The sequence below is a fragment of the Panthera tigris genome, chromosome B1 (genome assembly GCF_018350195.1).
Source record: "Panthera tigris isolate Pti1 chromosome B1, P.tigris_Pti1_mat1.1, whole genome shotgun sequence".
In the NCBI taxonomy this organism is placed as follows: Eukaryota; Metazoa; Chordata; class Mammalia; order Carnivora; family Felidae; genus Panthera; species Panthera tigris.
In genome coordinates, this window is record NC_056663.1 from 2,955,033 (window position 1) to 2,977,118 (window position 22,086).

Consider the following 22,086-nt stretch of genomic DNA (forward strand, 5'->3'; position numbering starts at 1 on the left):
CTGGTTCTTGGGCCTTTGGACTTGCAATGAATTACACAAGTTTTCTTGCTTCTCCAGCTCCCAAACAGCAGATCCTGGGGTTTTTTGCCTCCATAATCGTGTGAGCCAATTCCTCTAATGAATCCCCTGTTATCAACATATGTCCTGTTGGTTCTGCTCCCCTAGAGAACCCTAATACAAGCACTAATGGAAGCGAGCATTGGACACGTTGTGCAAGTTGCCCAGATGAGTAGAACTAGCAAACGGCTGTGTCAGAGCTGGGATCTCAGAGTAGCTGATGCCAGGGTATGCCTCTCAGTTGCTGTCCTATTGTCTCCAAGGTGCCACCTGCTATATTTCACCACATTCATATTTTCTATTTCCAATGTCCAACCACCAGCAATGAATAAACACATGCATCAATAGGTTAGAAATACGCTTTCAAAATATAATTCTGAACATATAAAGATCATGTTAAATGTGAGCATTGATGGTAATATTTCTGGATCTATTTATTATTATTATTATTATTATTAAACTCTCCTTATCTTCCCTGATTTCCCAAGTACTTCTCAGAATAACTAGATACTAAGCAATACCCACCTGATGCTTAGCCAGCACCCAATATATCATTGATATCATGCTGAAGGCTGAGATAGAAAATAATGGTAAGAAAAACAAACAAAGAAAAGAATGGTAAGAGAGGAGGTAAAATGCCTGAATGACCACTAGGCCATGGGATCTAATATGTCATACTGTCTTCATTCATTCACTGTGGGCAGGGGTGATGTCCGATGCTCAAAAGAGAGCATACACTCGCATCAAAAATGTCCTTCCATTGTTTTGAGGGACAAAGAAAAGTGTTTCTGAAAATGAGGGCAGACAGAGGGAAGTAATGACTTGTATTTGCAGACCTTAAAAGCAAACAGATGGACAATGAAATTAAAAAAAAAGGCAACTCTGAACTGGAAAATGCAAGATAACAGGACTCAGCTGAGAAGTATTTTCAGCTATTCTAAACCTCTTGAAAATATGTAGTACCTCATGGTGCAAGGAAGAAAGAAAGAAAAAAAAACCCACTAATTTGAAACAAACAAAAAAGCTGTGGAAGGAAGGCAACCCAGCAGGTCACATACAAATGGTTAATTACAGGGAAAAGTTCTGACTCGGCAAGGAAGGGGGGTGTAGGGGCAAACCCGTGACTTCAGCAAGGTTGTGGGAAAGTAACTGACTTGTGCCCATCTGTTTCTAGAAAGTTGTAGGAAGGCACAAGCGCAAATGTTAAAAACAAAACAAAACAAAACAAAAATGGGGGTCTTTTCTTAGGAATATAAAACAAAGTTTCGTTCAATACAAAGCAAGTATCTGGAGAGAGAAAGCTGGAGGAAAGTAAGGCACCATTCAGGGGTGTTATGGACCAAATCGGAGCCACTCGCTCACTGCCACTGTGCCACAGAGTTCAGTCTCTCATGTTTGCAAGTGACCTTAACGGGCATTCCATCTGGCATCAGAGGAACGCACTCAAGGACTGAATGCACTTCACTGAGGGCTGGTTTTCATGGGAATCGGCATTTTGGGGGCCATGTTTATTGAATGTGGCAAGTGGGAGGATGTCATGAGATCATGCTCTAAAACACTAATCAGTGCAGATGTACATGCTGTTCTGATCACAGAAAATTCACTTTACCTATGTCAGCCTGAGATTCACCACCTACCAAATAGGACTAGTAAAACGTCCTCCTGGCCATTGGGTGAGGTTAGCTAGGGAATATTTAGGGGGGCTGCACGTGAACCAATCAACACTGGTCAGTCACCCTCTTTTTTTTACAAGTGAAGAAATGGAGTAGCAGAGAGAGACCAGGTTGCCTAGTGAAAGACACAGATGATTAAAGGTGTCTCTAGCAAAACAAATGCTGTGGGTATAAATTTTTGCCTACATTTTATTTAAAAACCACTGACCTATAAAATAACACCAGCATTCTCCACAGAGCTAGAACAAACAATCCCAAAATTTGTATGGACCCAGAAAAGACCCTGAATAGCCAAAGCAATCTTGAAAAAGAAAACCAAAGCAGGAGGCATCACAGTCCCAGACTTCAAGCTATATTACAAAGCTGTCATACCATCAAGACAGTATGGTACTGGCACAAAAACAGACATATAGACCAATGGAACAGAACAGAGAACATAGAAATGGACCCACAAACGTATGGCCAACTAATCTTTGACAAAGCAGAAAAGAATATACGATGGAATGAAGACAGTCTCTTCAGCAAGCGACATGCAGAAGAATGAACCTGGACCACTTTCTTACACCATCCACAAAAATAAATCAAAATGGATGAAAGACCTCAATGGAAGACAGGAAGCCATCAAAATCTTCGAGGAGAAAGCAGGCAAAAACCTCTTTGATCTTGGCCGCAGCAACTTCTTACTCAACACATCTCCAGAGGCAAGGGAATGAACTACTGGGCAAAAGCAAAAATGAACTACTGGGACCTCATCAAAATAAAAAGCTTCTGCACAGCGAAGGAAACAATCAGCAAAACTAAAAGGCAACTGACGGAATGGGAAGAGATATTTGCAAACGACATATCAGATAAAGGGTTAGTATCCAAAATCTATAAAGAACTTATCAAACTCAACACCCAAAAAACAAATAATCCAGTGAAGAAATGGGCAAAAGACATAAATAGACACTTCTCCAAAGAAGACATCCAGATGGCCAATTGACACATGAAAATATGCTCAACATCACTCATTATCAGGGAAATACAAATCAAAACCACAAGGAGATACCACCTCACACCTGTCAGAATGGCTAACATTAACAACTCAAGCAACAACAGATGTTGGCGAGGATGCAGAGAAAGAGGATCTTTTGCACCGTGGGTGGGAATGCAAGCTGGTGCAGCCACTCTGGAAAACAGTATGGAGGTTCCTCAAAAAACTAAAAATAGAACTACCCTACGACCCAGCAATTGCACTACTAGGCATTTATCCACGGGATACAGGTGTGCTGTTTCGAAGGGACACGTACACCCCCATGTTTATAGCAGCGCTATCAACAATAGCCAAAGTATGGAAAGAGCCCAGATATCCACTGATGGATGAATGGATAAAGAAGATGTGGTAGATATACACAATGGAGTATTACCCGGCAATCAAAAAGAATGAAATCTTGTCATTTGCAACTACATGGACGGAACTAGAGGGTATTATGCTAGGAAAAATTAGTCAGAGAAAGACAAATATCATGACCTCACTCATGTAAGGAATTTAAGATACAAAAGAGATGAACATAAGGGAAGGGAAGCAAAAATAATATAAAAACAGGGAGGGGGACAAAACATAATAGACTCTTAAATATGGAGAACAAAGAGTTACTGGAGGGGTTATGGGAGGAAGGAGGGTCTAAATGGGTCAGGGGCACTAAGGAATCTACTCCTGAAATCACTGTTGCACTATATGCTAACTAACTTGGGTGTAAACTTAAAAACTAAACTAAACTAAACTAAAATAAACTAAAATAAAATAAATAAAAATAAAAACTGCTGACCTAAAATTTTGGCTATGTTTTATTTTTTAAAAATCAAAACCACAGAAAATGAAGAAGAAATATACACAGGATATAAGTAGGGAAGGCTGTTAGGAGTGTCAGTGCTCAGAGCAAATGTCACCCTTGATTTCCCACAGTTGGAAATTCAAAACCATCCCATGTTTCCGCAGGAGAAGCCCGACTGGTTCTTTCCGAAAACCTAAGTACAGGGGCGCCTGGGTGGCTCCATCGGTTAAGCGTCTGACTCTTGATTTCGGCTCAGGTCATGATCTCACCAGTCGTGAGTTCAAGCCCCACGTCGGGTTCTGTGGTAACAGTGTGGAACTTCTTAGAATTCTCTACCCCCTCCATCTCTCTCTGCACCTCCCCTGCTCACATTCTATCTCTTAAAAAAATAAACTTAAAAAAAAAAAAAGAAAACGTAAGTACAATTTCTTAGAAATACCCAACATGAATTTAAGGAACTGCTAACTCAAACTCTCAATACAGTGGGAACTAATGACAAATTAGGGACTTCATCTCAGAATCAAGGACCAGAAAACTTTTCTTCTTGCCTTCTTTTCTTTCTTTTATGCCCAGGATATATGCATGTAGAAGGGCAAAAGTGAGAGAACAAAACCTGAAACACACAACTCTATTGTACCCATGCTACAAAACATTACTATAAGTGTCTTCTCATGCTTTTTTTCTCCACTAACTTATGCTAACCTTTTACTTAATGGGAAAGTAAACAACTCAATGTGGTGAAGGCCAGAAGAATTTCCCTAGCACATCTAAAGAGGTAAAAGATCTAGAATTCCCAGTTCATAAACCAAGCATATAATGTGTGTAACATTTCATGGAAAAAAAAAACCAAAAAGAAAATATAGACACATAGATACATGGATATAAGTGATAAAGAGACAAAGATGATAGACTGACATACAGAGAGCCAGCCTACAAAACATCCCATAAGGGTTTTCTCAAAATAGGAAAGGAAAAATAGGTAGGAGTTAGCTAAAACTCATCAACAATCACGAATATCAATAAAGCTGAGAAGCCAGAATCCTTGGTAATAGTAGGAAAGCAGTAGATATAACAAAATTTGAGTCTGAAGGTCCCTCCTAAAGGAAAATGCATGAAGATTATAGCTTCTATGGGTTTAGAGGGTATCGTCGCTACCTAGCCAAATTGTTTCTCCTAACACTATATGAACTGTGGGAACATCGGCAAATTACTAATCAGCAATTTAAATTAAAATTTAATAACACTGTGCAGACTTTCTAACCATATTCTTGAAGGCTGATTACTGAAACTGCCCATAGGTGATGCCAAGATGCATTGGATTGTAGAAAACTGCCTCTTTTTTCCAAGGGCTTCTGGTTATAGCTCTCCTGTACAATTCTTGGTGCTTTACCTTTTCATGAATGACACAACTATGACGGGTAATGAAACGAAGCATCCTAATATTTAGCACCTAGCCATCAATTAAAAATTGGAATTTGAATATATTCAAATGAACAACTCCATGACACTCTAGACTTGCGGTTCATTTGAACCTTGCTCACAGGGAGAATGAGGTGACACATAAGAAGATATAATCAATCAGTGACAAATACAAAATTTAAATTCAGTTATTGCTGACTTTTCCATAGGGAATTGAACAGACTAAGCAGCCAGTGCAAAGTCATTCTGAAAGAAGGTGGGGTATAAACGAATCAACTAAATGTATAAAGTGAATTCTGGGGGCACTGTAATCCTTGACTACTCATGTCTCTCTCCTGTTCTTTTGTCTTAATTTCTGTAGAGGTTGAAATAAAAATATCCAAGAATATAATAGCTTTAGTAAAACAGTAATCATTGGTTTTTCAAAAATAGGACACAGTGATATCAGTCAAACAGTTCTGTAGACTTCATATGGATGATCATAATTCCAGCAAAGTCCTTTGACATCGGTTTCACAGATAAAGAGGAAGATATTACCACTCAGATAACTGCATGGTAATGGAGGCTCCAGAGAGAACAGAAAACTGAACTGCACAATCAGAAATTCATATTTAAGTTTATTTCCTCCAAATTCCTCTGGCATCACAAATGCATGGGATGAAGAGTCAGTCACCAACACAGTTGAGGTGAAATCATTACCTTCAATTTCTGCTGTCAGCCTCAGTAGGAGATTCTATTTGGGATGAGTTGAGGGTGTCACTGGTTACTAACAAAGAGCTATAGACCAACAAAAATCCACAAAGGTTTTCAGAGGTTGACTAATTTACCCCATCCCCTTCAATCTCTTGTCTCTGGCTCACCATGGGCCCAATGGTAAGTCTGGTGCCTGACACAGAAAGAGCTCAGTAAAATTCATCCAAGGAATGAATGAACTCTGTCCTCTAGGAGATGTTCTCAAGCCTTGAGTAGTTAGTCAGCAAACAAGGCACACAGCAACAGTATTTCCCTTTCTCGAACACATATAAGAAGGAAGCTATGATTGTCTTTCTCTCATCTGCAAGTCTGTCCACAAGTCTGTCCAAATTATTGCCCAATTCCTTCAGTCCCTGTGCTCCCTAAATCCCATCTTTTGACCTCAGTGACTCCCTGTTCCGAGCCTAATCACATATGATAGGCCACCAGAGCTTTCTCTTGGGCTCATTGATCTTTCAGGTTAAAAGTGATGATGTAGGTCATTAGAGTGATCCTTATGTTCCAAGTGACAAATCAAGGCCCAGAGACACTGAATGAGTTTTTTTTTTTTTATAAGTTCACACAAATATTTAAGACTAAATTGAGAATCACAATTTTAACCTCAATATATCACTTTAAAATTAGTTCAAACATCCTCTTTCATATGCATAAATACATATACTATAGTTATATATGTCATGTATACATATACAATATACTATAGCAATATAACATTATAGATTGCATTATATAATATTGCTATAATGAGGAGAATTAGTTCACCTCACTTTAATAATATTAATGTAATAATGTCAGTCAACATTCTTCAACTAGTATTACATTATAATATATTAGATTATGTTAATTCAATAAATATACACCAGATATGCAATAAACATGCTATTTAAGAATTATAGTATCTTATATTAAAAGTTAATATTTAATCAGATGTTTATATATCTTTTTATGTAGTTTTCTCCTTTGTTCCATAGATTTAGGCACTGTAATTACTTCAATCATCTCACTGAATCCTCAGACTAAGGACTTGTATCAATATTATGATCTTCAGGTTAAGTGGGGAAATTGATGTCCAAAAATAGTTAATGATTTACCCAAGGGTCAGACCTTATCCAAAGTCAAGCCAGCCCCTAGTGCCAAATGTCTCAATATCAAGTTTACGTTCCTTCAACCGCATCACAATGGCCTTTTTCACTATAATGAACAATATAAAGAATTTTGTGATTCCCTTTTCCCCAATAGTTCTATCCAGGAGGAAAATCTCATGGCCTATGTCACTAATGTCTCCAGCTTTTCATAATTTGAAAACTACTTCCCCACTTTTTTTTATTCCATTGGCTTTGAAAAATCTCTCACTTTGCTGCCTTACATCATGCTTACTGGCTTTTTACGGAAAAACAGAGACCTTTATTGTCCCTTCAAGACTTTCAGGATTCATAATAGAACATCCCCCGTTTGACATCGTGGAAGCTAAATAATGACCCAACATGGTGTGATTCTCATTGATGATCAACAGTGCTGATCTATACAGACAAATATATGTGTGTGTATGTAATCTCCTGTTTGAAGATCATTAAAATCTATTTCTAGAAAATTTCTTGGAAAAGAAAAAAAAAAAAGATCAAGCCATGTGCACACCAATATGCAACAATGCTCAATCGGAGGTGGTATTATTTCCCACGAATTCAAAGTTAGAAATAAAACAAACAAAAAGCAGTGCCCACTCCCTGTCTGAGCAGCCACAGCCTCCTGGAAAGTGAATGCCCACGTGCACCACCATTGGTCAATGATGTCGCGGGCACAGATGCAGATGACATGTAACAACCTCAACGTGGACACTCCGTCTGAACCCCACTGCACGGGGTTCATCGCAAATATGCTATTTCTTATATTTCCGACTGGCCATCATGTGTTTCCTTCTATGCAGGCAGCATCTAACTCAAACTAAAGCACCATATGCACGAGACCCTGGGTCCCAGTCTCCCTGTAATTCGATCGCCATTTTCATCCTTCATGGGACATTTGGAAGTAACTATTCCAGCGAACGAAATGCCCATATGGAAGCTGGTCCACTACAAATTGGCGTGGTAAATTATCCTCAAGATGATGCCTTCTACAGCCAATGCTCTTATAAATTATTTTTTAAAGAGAATCACCAATGATACCTAGTAACAGAGTCAAGAATATAAATGAATTTCAGAGTCAAACTCCTGGTGCATCGAAGACCAATCCTCCTCCAGTCTAGGTCTGCACAACCATGATCAATTTTTCTGAAGTCTGTCCCTGCAAATCCAAGCTGTTAGAATTAGAGGTGAGAGGGTTTGTTTCTAAGTTTTTCCATGGAAGGGTCCAATTTTACTAACGTTCTCCACTAATTTGACCCAACTAGAAATATGGAACCATAGAATATATCAAACTAATCCACAAAACAAACACCCTGCACTAAAATCAACAATGGAGATTTGACAGTTAATTATAACTGCCTAAAAAGGGACAGCTAGGAACGAGCTTTTAAACATTAAAAAATCAATCACAGGATAAATTCCTATGCCAAGAGTGTATTATTTTAAAGAAAAGTGCATTAACACGGACTAGAAAATGGTCACCAAACTTTCTTTGCCGTGGCCAAAAACGTTTGAAGAACACAGCTCCTGGGGTGGGCACTTATGTACGTGTGCCCAGAATCCCTCAGGCCAAATTGGAAATCTCTTGGAATAATGTCAGATGTGTTATCTGTGGGTCTCTTTCTACCAGCGTCCTAGTTTTGACTGCGATGGGAAAGGCAGATGTGGTGGAGACACGATGCCAAGAATCTGACCTTTTCTCTCCACTTTCAGTGAAGCCCTGAGGTTCTTCGGTTTCAATCCACATCATTACTGGGTGGCACAGCTTGCTGAAGAGCTGTTACTTTCCATTTCTTTCTTACAGTAGAAGAAAAGGGACAGAGGGAGGAAGTGACCTGGAGGGCTGGAGGAGCCAACGTCTGGGGAGCTGTGGAATCAGGAAGGAAGAGGGAATATTTTATAGCCTGGAAAGGTGGCCGGGCCTGTTGGCTTTCTCCAGCCGCCCTAACAGAGTGCCGCACAACTTGGGGGCTGGGACGACAGAAATGCACAATCTCCTGGCTCTGAAGGGCAGAGAGCGGAGATCAAGGTGTTGGGAGGCTTAGTTCCTTCTGACGGGCATGAGAAAGACTCTCTTCCAGGCCCTTCCCGTTGGCTTGTACATGGCCATCTTCAACCTTGTCTTCTTCACATGGCGTTCCCTCTGTCCCGATTTTCTATTCTTAAAGGACAACAGTCATATTGGATTAAGAGCCTACCACAATGACCTCATTTTAACTTGTTGACCTCTGTAAAAACCCTCGATCCATCATATAGTAGTGGGCATATAGTCCCATCATAAGCTAGTGGGCATTAGGACTCCAACGTACCTTTTGTGAGGGGTACAATTCAGCCCATAACGCCATGTAACAGTACAATCCCCCTGCCTTTCCACTGCCTAGTGACACACAGCCAATCACAGAGCACTATGGGCCACGTACACCATGCATGGGGTGCTCCGATTTGTAGAAGCTACTCCTACAACCTTGTGACTGCACGTTGGAAAGTTGAAGACAACATCACCAGTAGCCTAATTGCAAACTGTGTTTCTTTCCAACAACAGCACTTATGACAGACATCTCATTAAGGGAGGCAGTTGAGGAGATGGTGGAACCATACTTCTTTATTTGTAAATTTCTACCAGTGACAGTTACGGTCCAGGGATTGTGCAAAATGCTGGGCATTCCAATATAAGACAATATCTCTGTCTTCAAGGATAGAGATTTTTAACATACGTTCCTTAGACGCCTGCACCAAGTTCACCTAGGATGGCTGTAAAACTACATGTTCCAGACTCTGTGGGACGGGCTCTGTCAGAGTCAGGGGACCAGAGAATAGAGAGGCCGGAAGTTAGGGGCTCCTTCTCTAACAAGAATTCCAGATCACTCTTGTGACCTTTCGAAGCTGAGAACCACTGATCCAGGAAGAAACTGACAGACATACAAGGACAAAACAAAGTAGCAAGTGCTGAGACATATGCGCAAAGGGAGCTACGGGACCCCAGGGTAGGGGCACCTGAGTCCCCCTGGAGCCAGAGAATGGCTTGCCTCCGGGAGCTCATGAGTGGCAGTGAAAAGGTTACTTACAATTCCCCACCATTTTCAAACTGCCAATTTTGCAGGTATAGCTTGTCACTGTGGCTCTTTCATGCAAGACCATAACCTACTTTTCAATGTCAGTTGGTATCGTAAGTGGCACATGGGTCATTTTCCTATCTTTACTCCTCTTTGCCTTGAACTGATTTAGGAGCCATCGCTTTTCAAAGTGCCGCATGCCCGAGTAGAAAGTTCCGTATGGACTCTTCCCTCTCGGCTGCCAGTGCAGGCACTCCCTTCTGTGATGCTCCAGGGGTGCAGGGAACACACACGGTCCTATCTGGCTGTTTGCGGAAATATTCTGAGTATCTCATGTCAGAATCATTTCCCAGTGTTAAGCACAAAAACTACATCACAGGAATTTCCTCGAAGGCAAGATACACGGCTGACCTCTATGAGGCACTCTTATCAACAGGACTCTGGATTCCCTTTGGAAAAATTACTGCTTTGTGGATTTTGTAGTTGTTGGCCCAGGAAGGTCAAGAGCTTCATACAACAACTGCCATGATACAAAATTACCCTAAATGTATGTTTGCACTCACTGCTGGTTTTATGATTAACACGTCCCAGAGACAGACAGAAAACACGAGCTCCGCGATTCACACTCGTGCCAGGCACGAACAGAGAAAACACATTCTTTCATTTGGTGAATAATCACGCCGGGTTTTTGACCACGAGAGAGGAAAGTAGATGCCTTCCACAACATATCTGAGATACAGGTTACTAACTAGAGAAGAGAACTGCTATTGGATGAATTATAACCTGCATTCCGGTCTGATCCTGGCACGTCATCTAGGTCGGAGGTCAGCCTGCAGTGTTTTGGTAGAGCTCACCAATAAAAAATGGCTCAACCAAAGGGATTTTGAAGAATTTAAAAATGAAGAGCATGTGGGGCGCCCGGGTGGTACAGTTGGTCGAGTGTCCGACTTGATTTCAGCTCAGGTCACGATCTCTTCGGGGTTCGTGGGCTGGAGCCCCATGTCAGGTTCTGTGCTATCAGCACCGAGCCTGCTTGGGATTCTCTCTCTCTCTCTCTCTCTCTCTCTCTCTCTCTGCCCCTCCCTCCCTCACACTCTCTCTTTCTCAAAATAAATGAAAAAACTTAAAAAAAATGAGTATGTCACAGAAACGACAAATGACTCACAAAGACTAACATATTATTACCTGACCCCATATAGAAAAACTTTGCTGGTGCCTCATTTTGCTCATCACGAAAAGTAAGAGAAATGTATTACCAGCTTAGTCACTTAAATATTGTTGACTTTATTATTTATTTACTTTAAAAAATGTAAGTGGGCTTCATGCCCAGCACAGAGCCCCATGTGGGGCTTGAACTCATGTCCCTGAGATCAAGACCTGAGCTGAGATCAAGAGTTGGATGCCTAACTGACTGAGCCAGCCAGATGCCCTAATATTATTGACTTTAAATAGACATTTGTAAAGTTTCTGCCAGAAAGCAAGTCAACACATACTTACTGAAAACACTCGTGGATGGAAATATGTTTGTATCGTATAAGAGAGTTCCTTTTTTCTCGGGTACCTGGCTCTCAGTACCTGGCTCTGTGGTAAAGATTTCACGTCAAAGTTTTCACCTACTCCTTCAAATAAGGCGGCAGGGAATGTTCTTATCCCCGTTTACAGATGAGGAAGCAAAACCTCAGTGAAGCCAGATTGCCTCAGCTTCCCATTGGTCAGTGAAGGCTGGGGACAGGTGGGTCCACATCTAAATTTCAGAGACTGGTTGAAATTGCCAAGGTCCAATCACTCAAATCCTTTATAAAGAGATCGGGGCAAACGCGGGGGGGTTGGCAGATTTGGGCTGTGTGAAGTATGTGGATTCATAACCTAATAACTTCAACTGTATCTGGCATGGTGACTATAACCTATATTCGTACATATCCGTATTTTCTTATATACTAGGTAATTTGGAATTGAAAAAACACATTACATTAAATTTCTAGAAACACTGCCTTCTTATCATGACACAGAGGAGCTTGACCATTTCATAGAAGCAAATAAATAGGCACATGAGTAAAAATCAAGCCAAGAGTCATAATTACCTTATGAGCGTTTTATGCTCATAAGAACAATTATTAAGATTTACAAAATAACTCAAGCTCTATGGCAGGACACTGAGTATATCTTCCTAATTTTTGATATGTTGCTATTTTTATACTTTTTAATGTTTGCTTATTTTTGAGAAAGAGAGAGACAGAGCACAAGCAGGAGAAGGGCAGACAGGCAGACCCAAGAATCCAAAGCAGGCTCCAGGCTCCGAGCTGTCAGCGCAGAGCCTGACACGGGGCTCGAACCCACGAACCGTAAGATCATGACCCGAGCCGAAGTCGGACACCTAACTGACTGAGCTACCTACGTGCCCCAATAACGTTGCTATTTTTGAAAACTAAAAAAGGAACAGTTGCCTTCTGAAAGATGCCCTTTCAAAGGGCAGCAGTAATGTTAAGGGTACATGCAGGATAGAATGGAAATAGCATAGATTTCTGTGTCAAACACATGGGTTCCAACCCCATCTCAAAGGTTCAGTCTGTGTGTTGCTGGGAAGGGTCCCCTCTGAGCACTGCAATCCGTAGAGACAGAAGAGCTGGGAAGACAAAACGCAGCTCCTACAAGACTCACAGATCTACCCAAGCCGTTTCCCTCATCCACCCAGCTTGTCCCCCACAGGTAACCTTTACCTGAGCAAATACAGCCTTCCTGGCAGTTCTACTCTGCGAGGCATCTAGGTCTCTGTATCTTCCAGTTCTGACTTCACAAACAGAAGCTTAATCGTGTAATTTGGGAGAAAGATCGTATTTCCTACTCTTCGTTGCGTGCAAAACGCGAGCAGAGCATTAAACGATAGTCAATGTCAACCCCAAGCTAAAGCTGCAGCTTACAAAAGACCCTGAGAACCCAAGCTTTAAAAACAGAAAGAGAGAGAGAGAGAGAGAGAGAGAGAGAGAGAGAGTCAAAAGACTAAGTGATAGAGAAAAAACTGAGGGTTGCTGGAGGGGAGGTGGGCGGGGGAGGGGCCAGATGGGGGAGGGGCTGAGGAGGGCACTTGTTGGGCTGAGTTGTAGGTAAGTGATGGATCCCTGAATTCTCCTCCTGAAACCAGTACTACACTGGTAACTAACTTGAATTTAAACAAAAACTTGAAACGAACAAAAAGAATTACCATAAAATTCATATTATGTAAACGAAGAAAACACAAAATGGCTGCTGGGAGCTGCTCTCTCTCTCGAACAGGGGAAACTCGAAAGCGGTTCCCTGTGATGCACCAGTTTACCTGGGCCTTTGAGATAATGCAGAAAATTTCAGTTCTAATTCAGGCTTCCCTTCAAGATGAATGAGATCAGTGTATTGATAATGGAAACAGCTGCTTGGCAGAGTTTCTTGCTTTAAGGCAGGAAATGAAGCCTGAAGGACAGAAGATATGCCTGACTTTATCAGGGAGGATATGAACCAATACAGATTTTCTAAGAAAAATAATTTAAAAGGTCAGGCAACAGGAGAAACACAACCTGAAGTTCTCTGAAACCAATAAATACATCTTGCCTCCCACATTTTTTTTCACTCACAGGTGATCCCCACTATTTGTTTAATCCTGTCCAGAATTTTCTAAATGCTAATTACAAGCCATTATGTTATCTTGGAAGAGGCCTCGCTCTGGGAGAGGACAGTCCAGAGCTGTGACCTTGGCTCAATCTCTTGTGAGTCACAGGATCCTGGCTAAGCCTGGAGAAGGTCCCTCACGCCCTCTTCCAGACCTAACAATAAGATAGCACTGACCCAAGTGTTGAAGACTGATTCTAAGTTACTTCTTTAACCCTCGCAACAATCCTGAGAGCTAGATATTAAAATTCCCTCTTTACCTTGAAGGCAACAGGTTTAGAGTGATAAGGACTCTCACAACATCAGGGACGTTTTTTTCCTCTGAAAATTCTGTGTGTCTAAGATGCCACTGGCAAAAAGTCAGCGAAAACAGGAGAAAACAAAACAGATTCCGGCATTAGGTCATCTTTAAAGGGGGAAAAAAAATCACTCTCGAATGCATGTCTTATAAGGTCATAGATTTATGGACTTGGGACATTCAAAACATTTACCAAATGCTATAGGTGACAAAAGCATTTGGCTGGGTGCCCTGGGGACCACGGCACAGATATAGTTTACAGGGTCAGCAGCTGGGGACCTGGAAAGGAATGACCTCAACACTCCAGGCTTTGATGTTGCTTATTTATCAAAACGCAAGTGTTAAATATTTTAGTAAACGTGTCAAAGTATTATTGTAGACAATTAAAAAAATTAAAGAGACCAATACCATCATGAAGTTAGGAAAGGTATAAATTGTGTTTCTTCTTCTGTAAGATTAAAAGGAGTGCTGTTCAAATCACTGAGAAAACTTTTTTTTAAATCTTTATTTAGTTTTTGAGAGGCAGACAGAGCACGAGCAGGGGAGGGGCAGAGAGAGAGGGAGACCCAGGATCTGAAGCAGGCTCCAGGCTCCGAGCTGTCGGCACAGAGCCCGACGCGGGGCTCAAACTCCTGAACTGCAAGGTCATGAGGCAAGCAGCCGAGGTCTGATGCTCAAACGCCTGAGCCGCCCAGGAGCCCCGAGTCCACCATTTTCAAATAAGAATAATTAAAATAACCACGATGATCTCTGAATCTGGTAGAAGTCTTAAAATACTTCAACGTTCGCACCACTAATTAAGTTCCCAATTATCTCCAAGACCTCTGATAGGGTGGGCTACAGGATTTACAGCCGCTGGTGACGCGATGTGCCACCCGGTTCCACGTCTCGGATAGGGCTTGTTCTGTGGTGGAGGTAATTCAGTTTGAAACTTACGGCAGCACGTGCACTTTTTAGTCATAATTTTATTCATTTGATTTGGTCCCTCCGGAGCCTACAGAGTAGTGTCTTGTCTCATGGAAAACAAACAATGACGTGCCCGATATCTTGAATGAATGCAACTGCGTCACCCTTGCTGATAAGGGTAGGACTCAGTCTTCCTGGAGCGCCAGCCTGGACTGGGGCACAGCGTTCCCACAGCCACCCGGCAGGCAGCGCATCAGAACTGGCCCCGTGAGCCTCCTTCCCTCCCGGGGCCCATATGCAGTGAGCCATATCGCAAGACTCCCAGCAAAGGAAACCAAAATACAGGTCGCCGCAGACGCCTCTTCCCAACCCTTGCCGTGCTCTGCCAAGAAGACAGTTACCTGTTTCCTCACAGACCTATTTCCACCGTATTTCCAAGGACTCGACCACTGCCCCGCACACAGTGCAGACTTCTAGGCCCCCCTGAATCCCAGACAAGACTCTGTCCACCTGCCGCCAGGCAACTACCACACCCGTCTTTCTAAAATGCAGGCATGACTGTACCTTGTGATCAGAGCCCACAGCTCTCCAACACATCGGCATCGACCGCAGGAGAGGCCGTGAAAGCCACGTAAACTTGCAGGCAGGGCCTTCCGCGCGGGGCCCTGCCCGCTGCTCCATGTTTTCGTCACTCCCTGCAAATTCCAACCCGCGTGTCCAGTGACGGGAAAAATATCCCTGGTCTTCGCTACGACTTCTACTCAGTGCACGTCTGCTCTCGCTGAATGCCACATTGAACTGTACTTACTGACTCCCAAGTCTGTGTCTCCCGCTGGACCATCAGAGATTAAAGGGTCGGGAACGTGCCTCAGTACGTGCAGTGCCTAATCCAGAGACACGTTTGGGTTGAACTGGAAGTGGGTGTAGAGTCCTTAACGCTTGTCTCAGGTTTTACTCCTGCCACCTATGACCCTGAGCTACAAACACAGTCGTGATGAGCGTCACTCTGCGTCTGTCTGAAAACAGATCTGTCACGAGTTGTATACTCGTTGTGTAAACATATATAGTATGACTATATCTCTACTTCAATTTGTAAGAGCGTGTTTGAAAGTTCTGTAGTTTCTGGAGGTAAAAACTTATACCTTTATGCTAGTTGTGCAAGCTGTTTTCCTGTATAGAATTCAGAGCATTTTAAAGAAAACGCTCACCCAGTCTTTAACTTCATGATCTACAATGATGAACTGTCAACAGTTCAGTATTGTTAGATGGCAATAATCCACCACTATATTAACTCTCTTTGGACCAAAATATTGTTTAAAAAAAAAAAACAACAAAACTTGAAATTATCCTCAATTATCATAAAACTGAACGTGAAAATTTCGCTAAATAGAATATATTTCCCACTGTAAATTTAAATTATAAATAAATAAAAATACCAACAACCAAGTCAAAAATAGGTTTCCCTTAGCATTTGTATTTTAACACTGAAGGAAAATCCCAATAAATGTAGGATAATCTTGTGTTTTATTTTTCAAGTATTTTCAAATTTAGCCTAAAACAATCTTTTTGATGTTACAATTGTTGGTAAGTTTTCTCTGATCCTACTTTTTAGAGGCATCCATCTAAAAAGATTTCTATATGCACCTGAAGGAGGATGCTGTTTAATTAACGATATGTAACTTAGGTCATGATATATGTGATGGTAATTGCCATAATTTATCAATCTCTTTTCATGGTTAGGCTGTGATTCTCTTGAAGGGAGGAAACATTCATTTTGTTTCCTTACAGCCGAGCACAAACAAATACTCAATATTTATGGGTGGATAGGAGACTCCTCTTAGCCTAACACAGAAAAGAGTAGACGATTTAATATGTGAGAGGAATAATCCACAAAGTCTCCACCTGGCTAGACGAAAAACAAGCCCATGGCTTTCTATGAAGTCAGGTGAGTGTTTATATTATGTGAAAGTTTTACATTCTATAAGCAACAAAAGGAAAGGGAATAATTAATGCTGAACACATCAAATTGGCCCCTCTTAAATACTGTTAACAATTACACACTTATGTCTCATATTAAATTCACCTAAATCAACTCTAATGGCCCTTGAATCATGAGTAAACGACCTTTAGGGTAGAAAGTGCCAATATATGTTACAAAGCTTACTCTATTCAAAATTTTATCATCCTTTCTCAATGGCCTTCATTTAACTGTAAAATCATTTCTACTATTTATTTTAAAGATTTAATTTTATTTTTAAATGATAAAAACGCTATGTAATTGTACTGCATCATTTAAATGTCTTTCAAAAAGCTTTCTTTTTTTAAAAAAAGTTTATTTATTTTGAAAGAGAGGTGCATGAGTGTGAGCGGGGTAAGGGCAGGCAGAGAGAGAGAGAGAGAGAGAGAGAGAGACAGACAGAGACAGAGAGAATCCCAAGTAGGCTCCATACTCAATGCAGGGCTTGAACCCATGAACCGAGAGATCATGACCTGAGCCAAAACCAAGAGTCGGATGCTTAACTAACCAAGCCACCCAGGTGCCCCTCAAAAAGCATACTTTCTACCATGGTTTTTATTTTTAAATATTACAGCCTCACATATGATGACATATATTGTATGTTATTATAATTAAGGTGCTATTTTGTACAAATTTTAGATACCTATGACTAAAAGATAAAAGATGTTTCCAGAGTAAATGAAATCAAATACCAAAAATATAGATTACCTCTAGAACCGGTGCCCGCAAGACTTTTCACAATAGAAGTCCTTTCAGCAGAAAACAATTTGATTCCAACGCTGAAGTTTGGGCAGAAGGTATGGATTCTGGGTCAACATTTTTATGATTATTGAGAAGTCACATTACCTTTTATGTGTTTCAGTTCCAAATACTTTAACACAAGTAAAGTGCAGGAGATTATTCTTAAGTGCCCTCCAGGTTTGAGAAGTCATAGTTTAGGAAGAAAGACCACAATCATACTGACTGCCTGGTTAACAGAAGACTTAATAAAAAGTGTAGAAAACTGGATTTGTGGGAGGAAGATGATACTTCATGGAGACATGTTATGATTTGAGAATGCAATCACTTGGGGCCTTGATCTCCCAGAAGAAATCTCAAGGAAGACGATCTGATTTCCCACTGCCAAGGGCATTGTGGGATTCCAATAGCCCACACCGCAGCATCATTGCGTCTGGGTTCTGCACAACGCAAGCAACACACAGCACGATCACCTTCACTCAGGTCCCTCAGCCCAAACAGCACGTATTCCCGAAGGATCTGGCCTCTGGTGCCCTGTTTCTGCGTCATTTAATTCAGCCTCGAACAGTTCCGCTGAGGGAGGAAATGGAAGCCGGAGAGAGAGGTCACGGCGTATCAGCAAAACAGCCTGCAGACACTGTCCTCTTCCTGTCGGCCATTCGTGGCTGGAGCAGCCACGTGTCCAGCCGCACAGGGGTTTCCAGAAGTCCTCACAGAGCAGGAAGATGGACCCGCCCAGGCCTCGGGTGTCGCCCCTCCCGTGTCCCTCTCACCACACCAAGGTCTCTCCCCGTGCCTTTGAGTGCTGTTTACTTTGACGGCAGCTTCCACCTGGGCTCTCCTTTGTGACTCAGACTCTAGAGGTCCTGATTCTGGAATTTCTGCCCATGCTGATCCACCCCTCCCTTCCTTGTCCGCTTTGGGGGTTCGGGCACGACTATCACCACGTGCATTCTTCCCCTGTGCTAATGACACATAGCCCCCCCGGGGCTACACTCTAGGCAATAGAATCTGTGTCACAGACAGAGTAACAGAGCATTTAAAGAAAATGAGAATCACTTCTTTTGAAAGAAAAAAATAATACTCTTTAAAAAATAAAAAGAAAGAAAGAAAGAAAGAAAGAAAGAAAGAAAGAAAGAAAAAGTACTCTTTTAAAGAACCAAATCATCATTCCTAATGAAAGAAGCTGTTAGAACTTTGTGTGTGTCTTATATTTACAAAGAATTTTAGTAGCTAGAACATCAGTAATGCAAGCTAAGTGTCTGATTAACTCCTTGTGGTCAAGGACACATATATTTAGTGTGATAAATATCCATTATTGTCTCACAGAGCAATACCAGAAAGTCTAATATCTATGAAAAAAAAAAAACAGAAAAAAGGAAACCAATATGAGGCTCCATTCATAAATCATAATTAGCTCTCAAAGACCAATATATTTCGTTATGAATATAAATCTCGATAAGACAAAACTATGAAAATTTCATGACTTCAAAGCCTTCAATTAAAATGAAAATGACTTGTTTGAAATTTGATTTTTATGCGTACGACAGATAAAATACCAAAAAAGGCATGAAATATTGAAATCAACTTTAATAAGCCCTAAATTCAAATGACCAAAAGAAAATGAAATATGCGGCATATGGCTCAACGAATGGGTTTTTAATCTAAATTTTTTAAAAAGGGGGCTTTAGTAATTGATTTTTTAATTAATACAACTGTCAAGAAAAACTCTTTGGAATCTAAATTGAATAACGTATTTTTTACTTCAAAATGCGGTACAAGTAAGGATGAGGATAACTCTACGCAGCATCTAGTGACTGTTCAACCGTCCTCTGAACTCGGGCTGGAAAAAGCTAAATCAAGCCTAGTGTAAATGTCAGAAATGTTTGCCTGGTCTGTGGAAAGTTTAATTTGTACTTCTATTAACCCATATTCCATTCTTCCTTACCTTTTAGCCATAGTCACCGCTTCAGTAATTGTCAAAATGTGGTGAAAATAAGACCACTAAATTTAATTCGAGTTGGGGGAAGAAAAAGCACATCTCTTACCCTGGCAGAGCGGGGCGAGAGAATCCCACTGATACATGCCAACTGGGTTCCGTCTACAGGTTGCGTTGCTGTGGCCGATCATGCGATACCCAGGCTTGCAAAAATAATGCACTTGACTTCCAACCGCCCCCGTGGTCCTGTTGAAAATGCCTCCATTCTTCGGAGTGTGGGTCAGGCTGCAGTAGGGTGCTAGGGACACACAAACACACACAGATGTAAACAGATACATAGGCACTGCTGCAGTTCCTCGATGAGAGCGATATACACGAGGTATCTTTATTGTTTAAGTACTGGGAAATCAAGCACCAATATGTCGACTTGGTCTAAAACACATCCCCAGATACCAAAGTCTGGCAAGGGTAAGGGGCAACAGGAAGTCTCATTCGTTGGCTGTGGGAATACAAAATGGCCACTTCAGAAGATGGTGGCAGTTCCTTACAAAACTAAACTTCTCTCGCTCAGAGAACTTAAAAATGTATGTGCACACGTCCAAACAACCCTACACATAAATGTTTACAGCAGCTTGATTCATAATTGCTGGAACTTGGAAGCAACCAAGGGGCCCTTCAGTAGGTGACAGATCAGTAAACTGCGGTCCATCCGGACAATGGAATATTCTTCAGCAAAAAGAAATGAACCATCAAGCCATGGAAAGACATGAAGGAACCTTACATGCGTATCACTCCGTGAAAGAAACCAGTTTGAAAAGGCTACATACTGTGTGATCCCAACTATGTGATCATCTGGAAAAGGCAAAACTAGAAAGATGCTAAAAAGTCAGTGGTTGCCAAGGGCCAAAGAGCGGGATGTACAAACAAGTGGAGAGTAGAAGATTTTTAGGGCAGTGAGACCACCATGTATGACACTGTAATGATGGATACACTCCAGGATACATTGGTCCACACCCACAGAACGTACAACACCAAGGGTGACCCTAACGTAAGCCACGGACTCTGAGTGATAATGACATGTGTGCGTAGGTTCACTAATTATAACAAATGCACCATGTGGTGGGGATGTTGATAACGGGGGAGGCCTGCGTTGTGCTTGTGGGGGTAGGGGGTACGTGGGAAGTCTCTGTATCATTTCCTCAGTTTTGCTATGTTACGAACCTGAAACTACTCTGAAAAAATAAAGTCTAAAAAAACAAACAAAAACAAACAACAACAACAACAACAAAAACACAACAAATTTCCCAAAGCCCAGAGCCAAGGTTCGATCTCTTATTTTGAAGTTTAGATTGCATGCAATTGCTACCCAGAGTGAAGGGAGATCTCGACTTTCTGGCTAAAATATTGTAAGGAAATACATGGAAAAATCAAACTGAATTCCCTCACTCATCCTTTTAAAGCTAACCCACTTAAATAAGCTTACTGACCACCAGAATTAGAAATGGTAAGGTCCAGTACTGGCCACCTTATGTGAAACAAAACAATTCTCAAAAAAAAAGGAAAAGTATCCAAAAAAAAGGAAAAATAGAAGATTGTAACATTTTGCAATTACAGCCATTAACTTTTTCCTTGTCACTGTAGCTAAGTGGATCTTGTGCATTGCACGGTGATGTAGACATTAAGCTTCTTTCTAACATATTCTAACATATGGGATTCGAATACAATCTGAAGAAAATGCACTACTCCAGGTCAATAAAAATCTTACAAGAGCTTTAATCACCACCTTTGAAGGAACTTTTTTAAAATGGAGGACAAGCATTTGTTAAAATAAAACAGTCTTACCTACACAGAATATAACATTTCAAAGGCTGAAGACTAGCATCTTATTTATTCATTTAGAGAAAGAATGTATTCTTATTCTTACAAGACCAGTTTCGTTGCAGCGTATAATCCTACTAAGTCCCTTCAGATAAATTAAAACAATAAAATAAAGACAGTAGTGAAGTTCTGGAAATGTGTTTCCTTTTGAAAGAAGAGGTTTAAGTGTCCTCCTTCCCTGTGGGGGTTCCATAAAGAACACACATACAGGTCTGAATGCTTAATGTTGAACCTTTCCCTGGAAATAAATTCAGAAGCAACTTTTTGAAGGTTTTATATCATAGCGTTGCCCAGAAGCAATGTCTATGTGTCCAACCATAATCCTGTGAGAAGCATCCTCAGAGAATATTCTCAGCTGGATGATCGTCTGAAATACCATTTCATTTTTTTTAATGGACTCTTTTTTATTAAGTTAAAATTCACTAACTATTGTGAGAAACTTGTGATTCACTGCCCTATTTGTCATGCCATTTTCCATGTCCTCCTTCTACACTAAATTTTGTAAGTTTTGAATCAACAGAGATGTTTATTTTAGAAAAGGAATAAGGCACCCTGGCCTTCAGCTGCAAAAACAAAACAAAACAAAACAAAAAGATAATTTATAGGAAGAAGGAGCAGACTGTAAAACCGTGTTCCAACGGTAGAGATGAGATAACATCTGAAATGTCCCTGAAGGGACAGGGAGACCTCAGAATTCACTGCATATTACCTGTGATTTTTGTCACCGTTCATTCTGTTAAGGGATATAATGCGCAAGATTGTCTAACTCCGTAGAGTCTGAAAA

At 41.0% G+C, this 22,086-nt stretch overlaps 1 protein-coding gene across 1 annotated transcript in view; it reads right to left on the minus strand.

Annotated features, from left to right (window-relative positions):
• CSMD1 (CUB and Sushi multiple domains 1) overlaps window positions 1-22,086 on the minus strand; it is a 669,247-nt gene that overhangs the window by 110,526 nt on the left and 536,635 nt on the right. Inside the window, exon 44 of the mRNA XM_042982757.1 lies at window positions 19,534-19,722. Within this exon, the coding sequence (XP_042838691.1) occupies window positions 19,534-19,722 (189 nt within the window). The remainder of the gene's footprint in view (window positions 1-19,533; window positions 19,723-22,086) is intronic.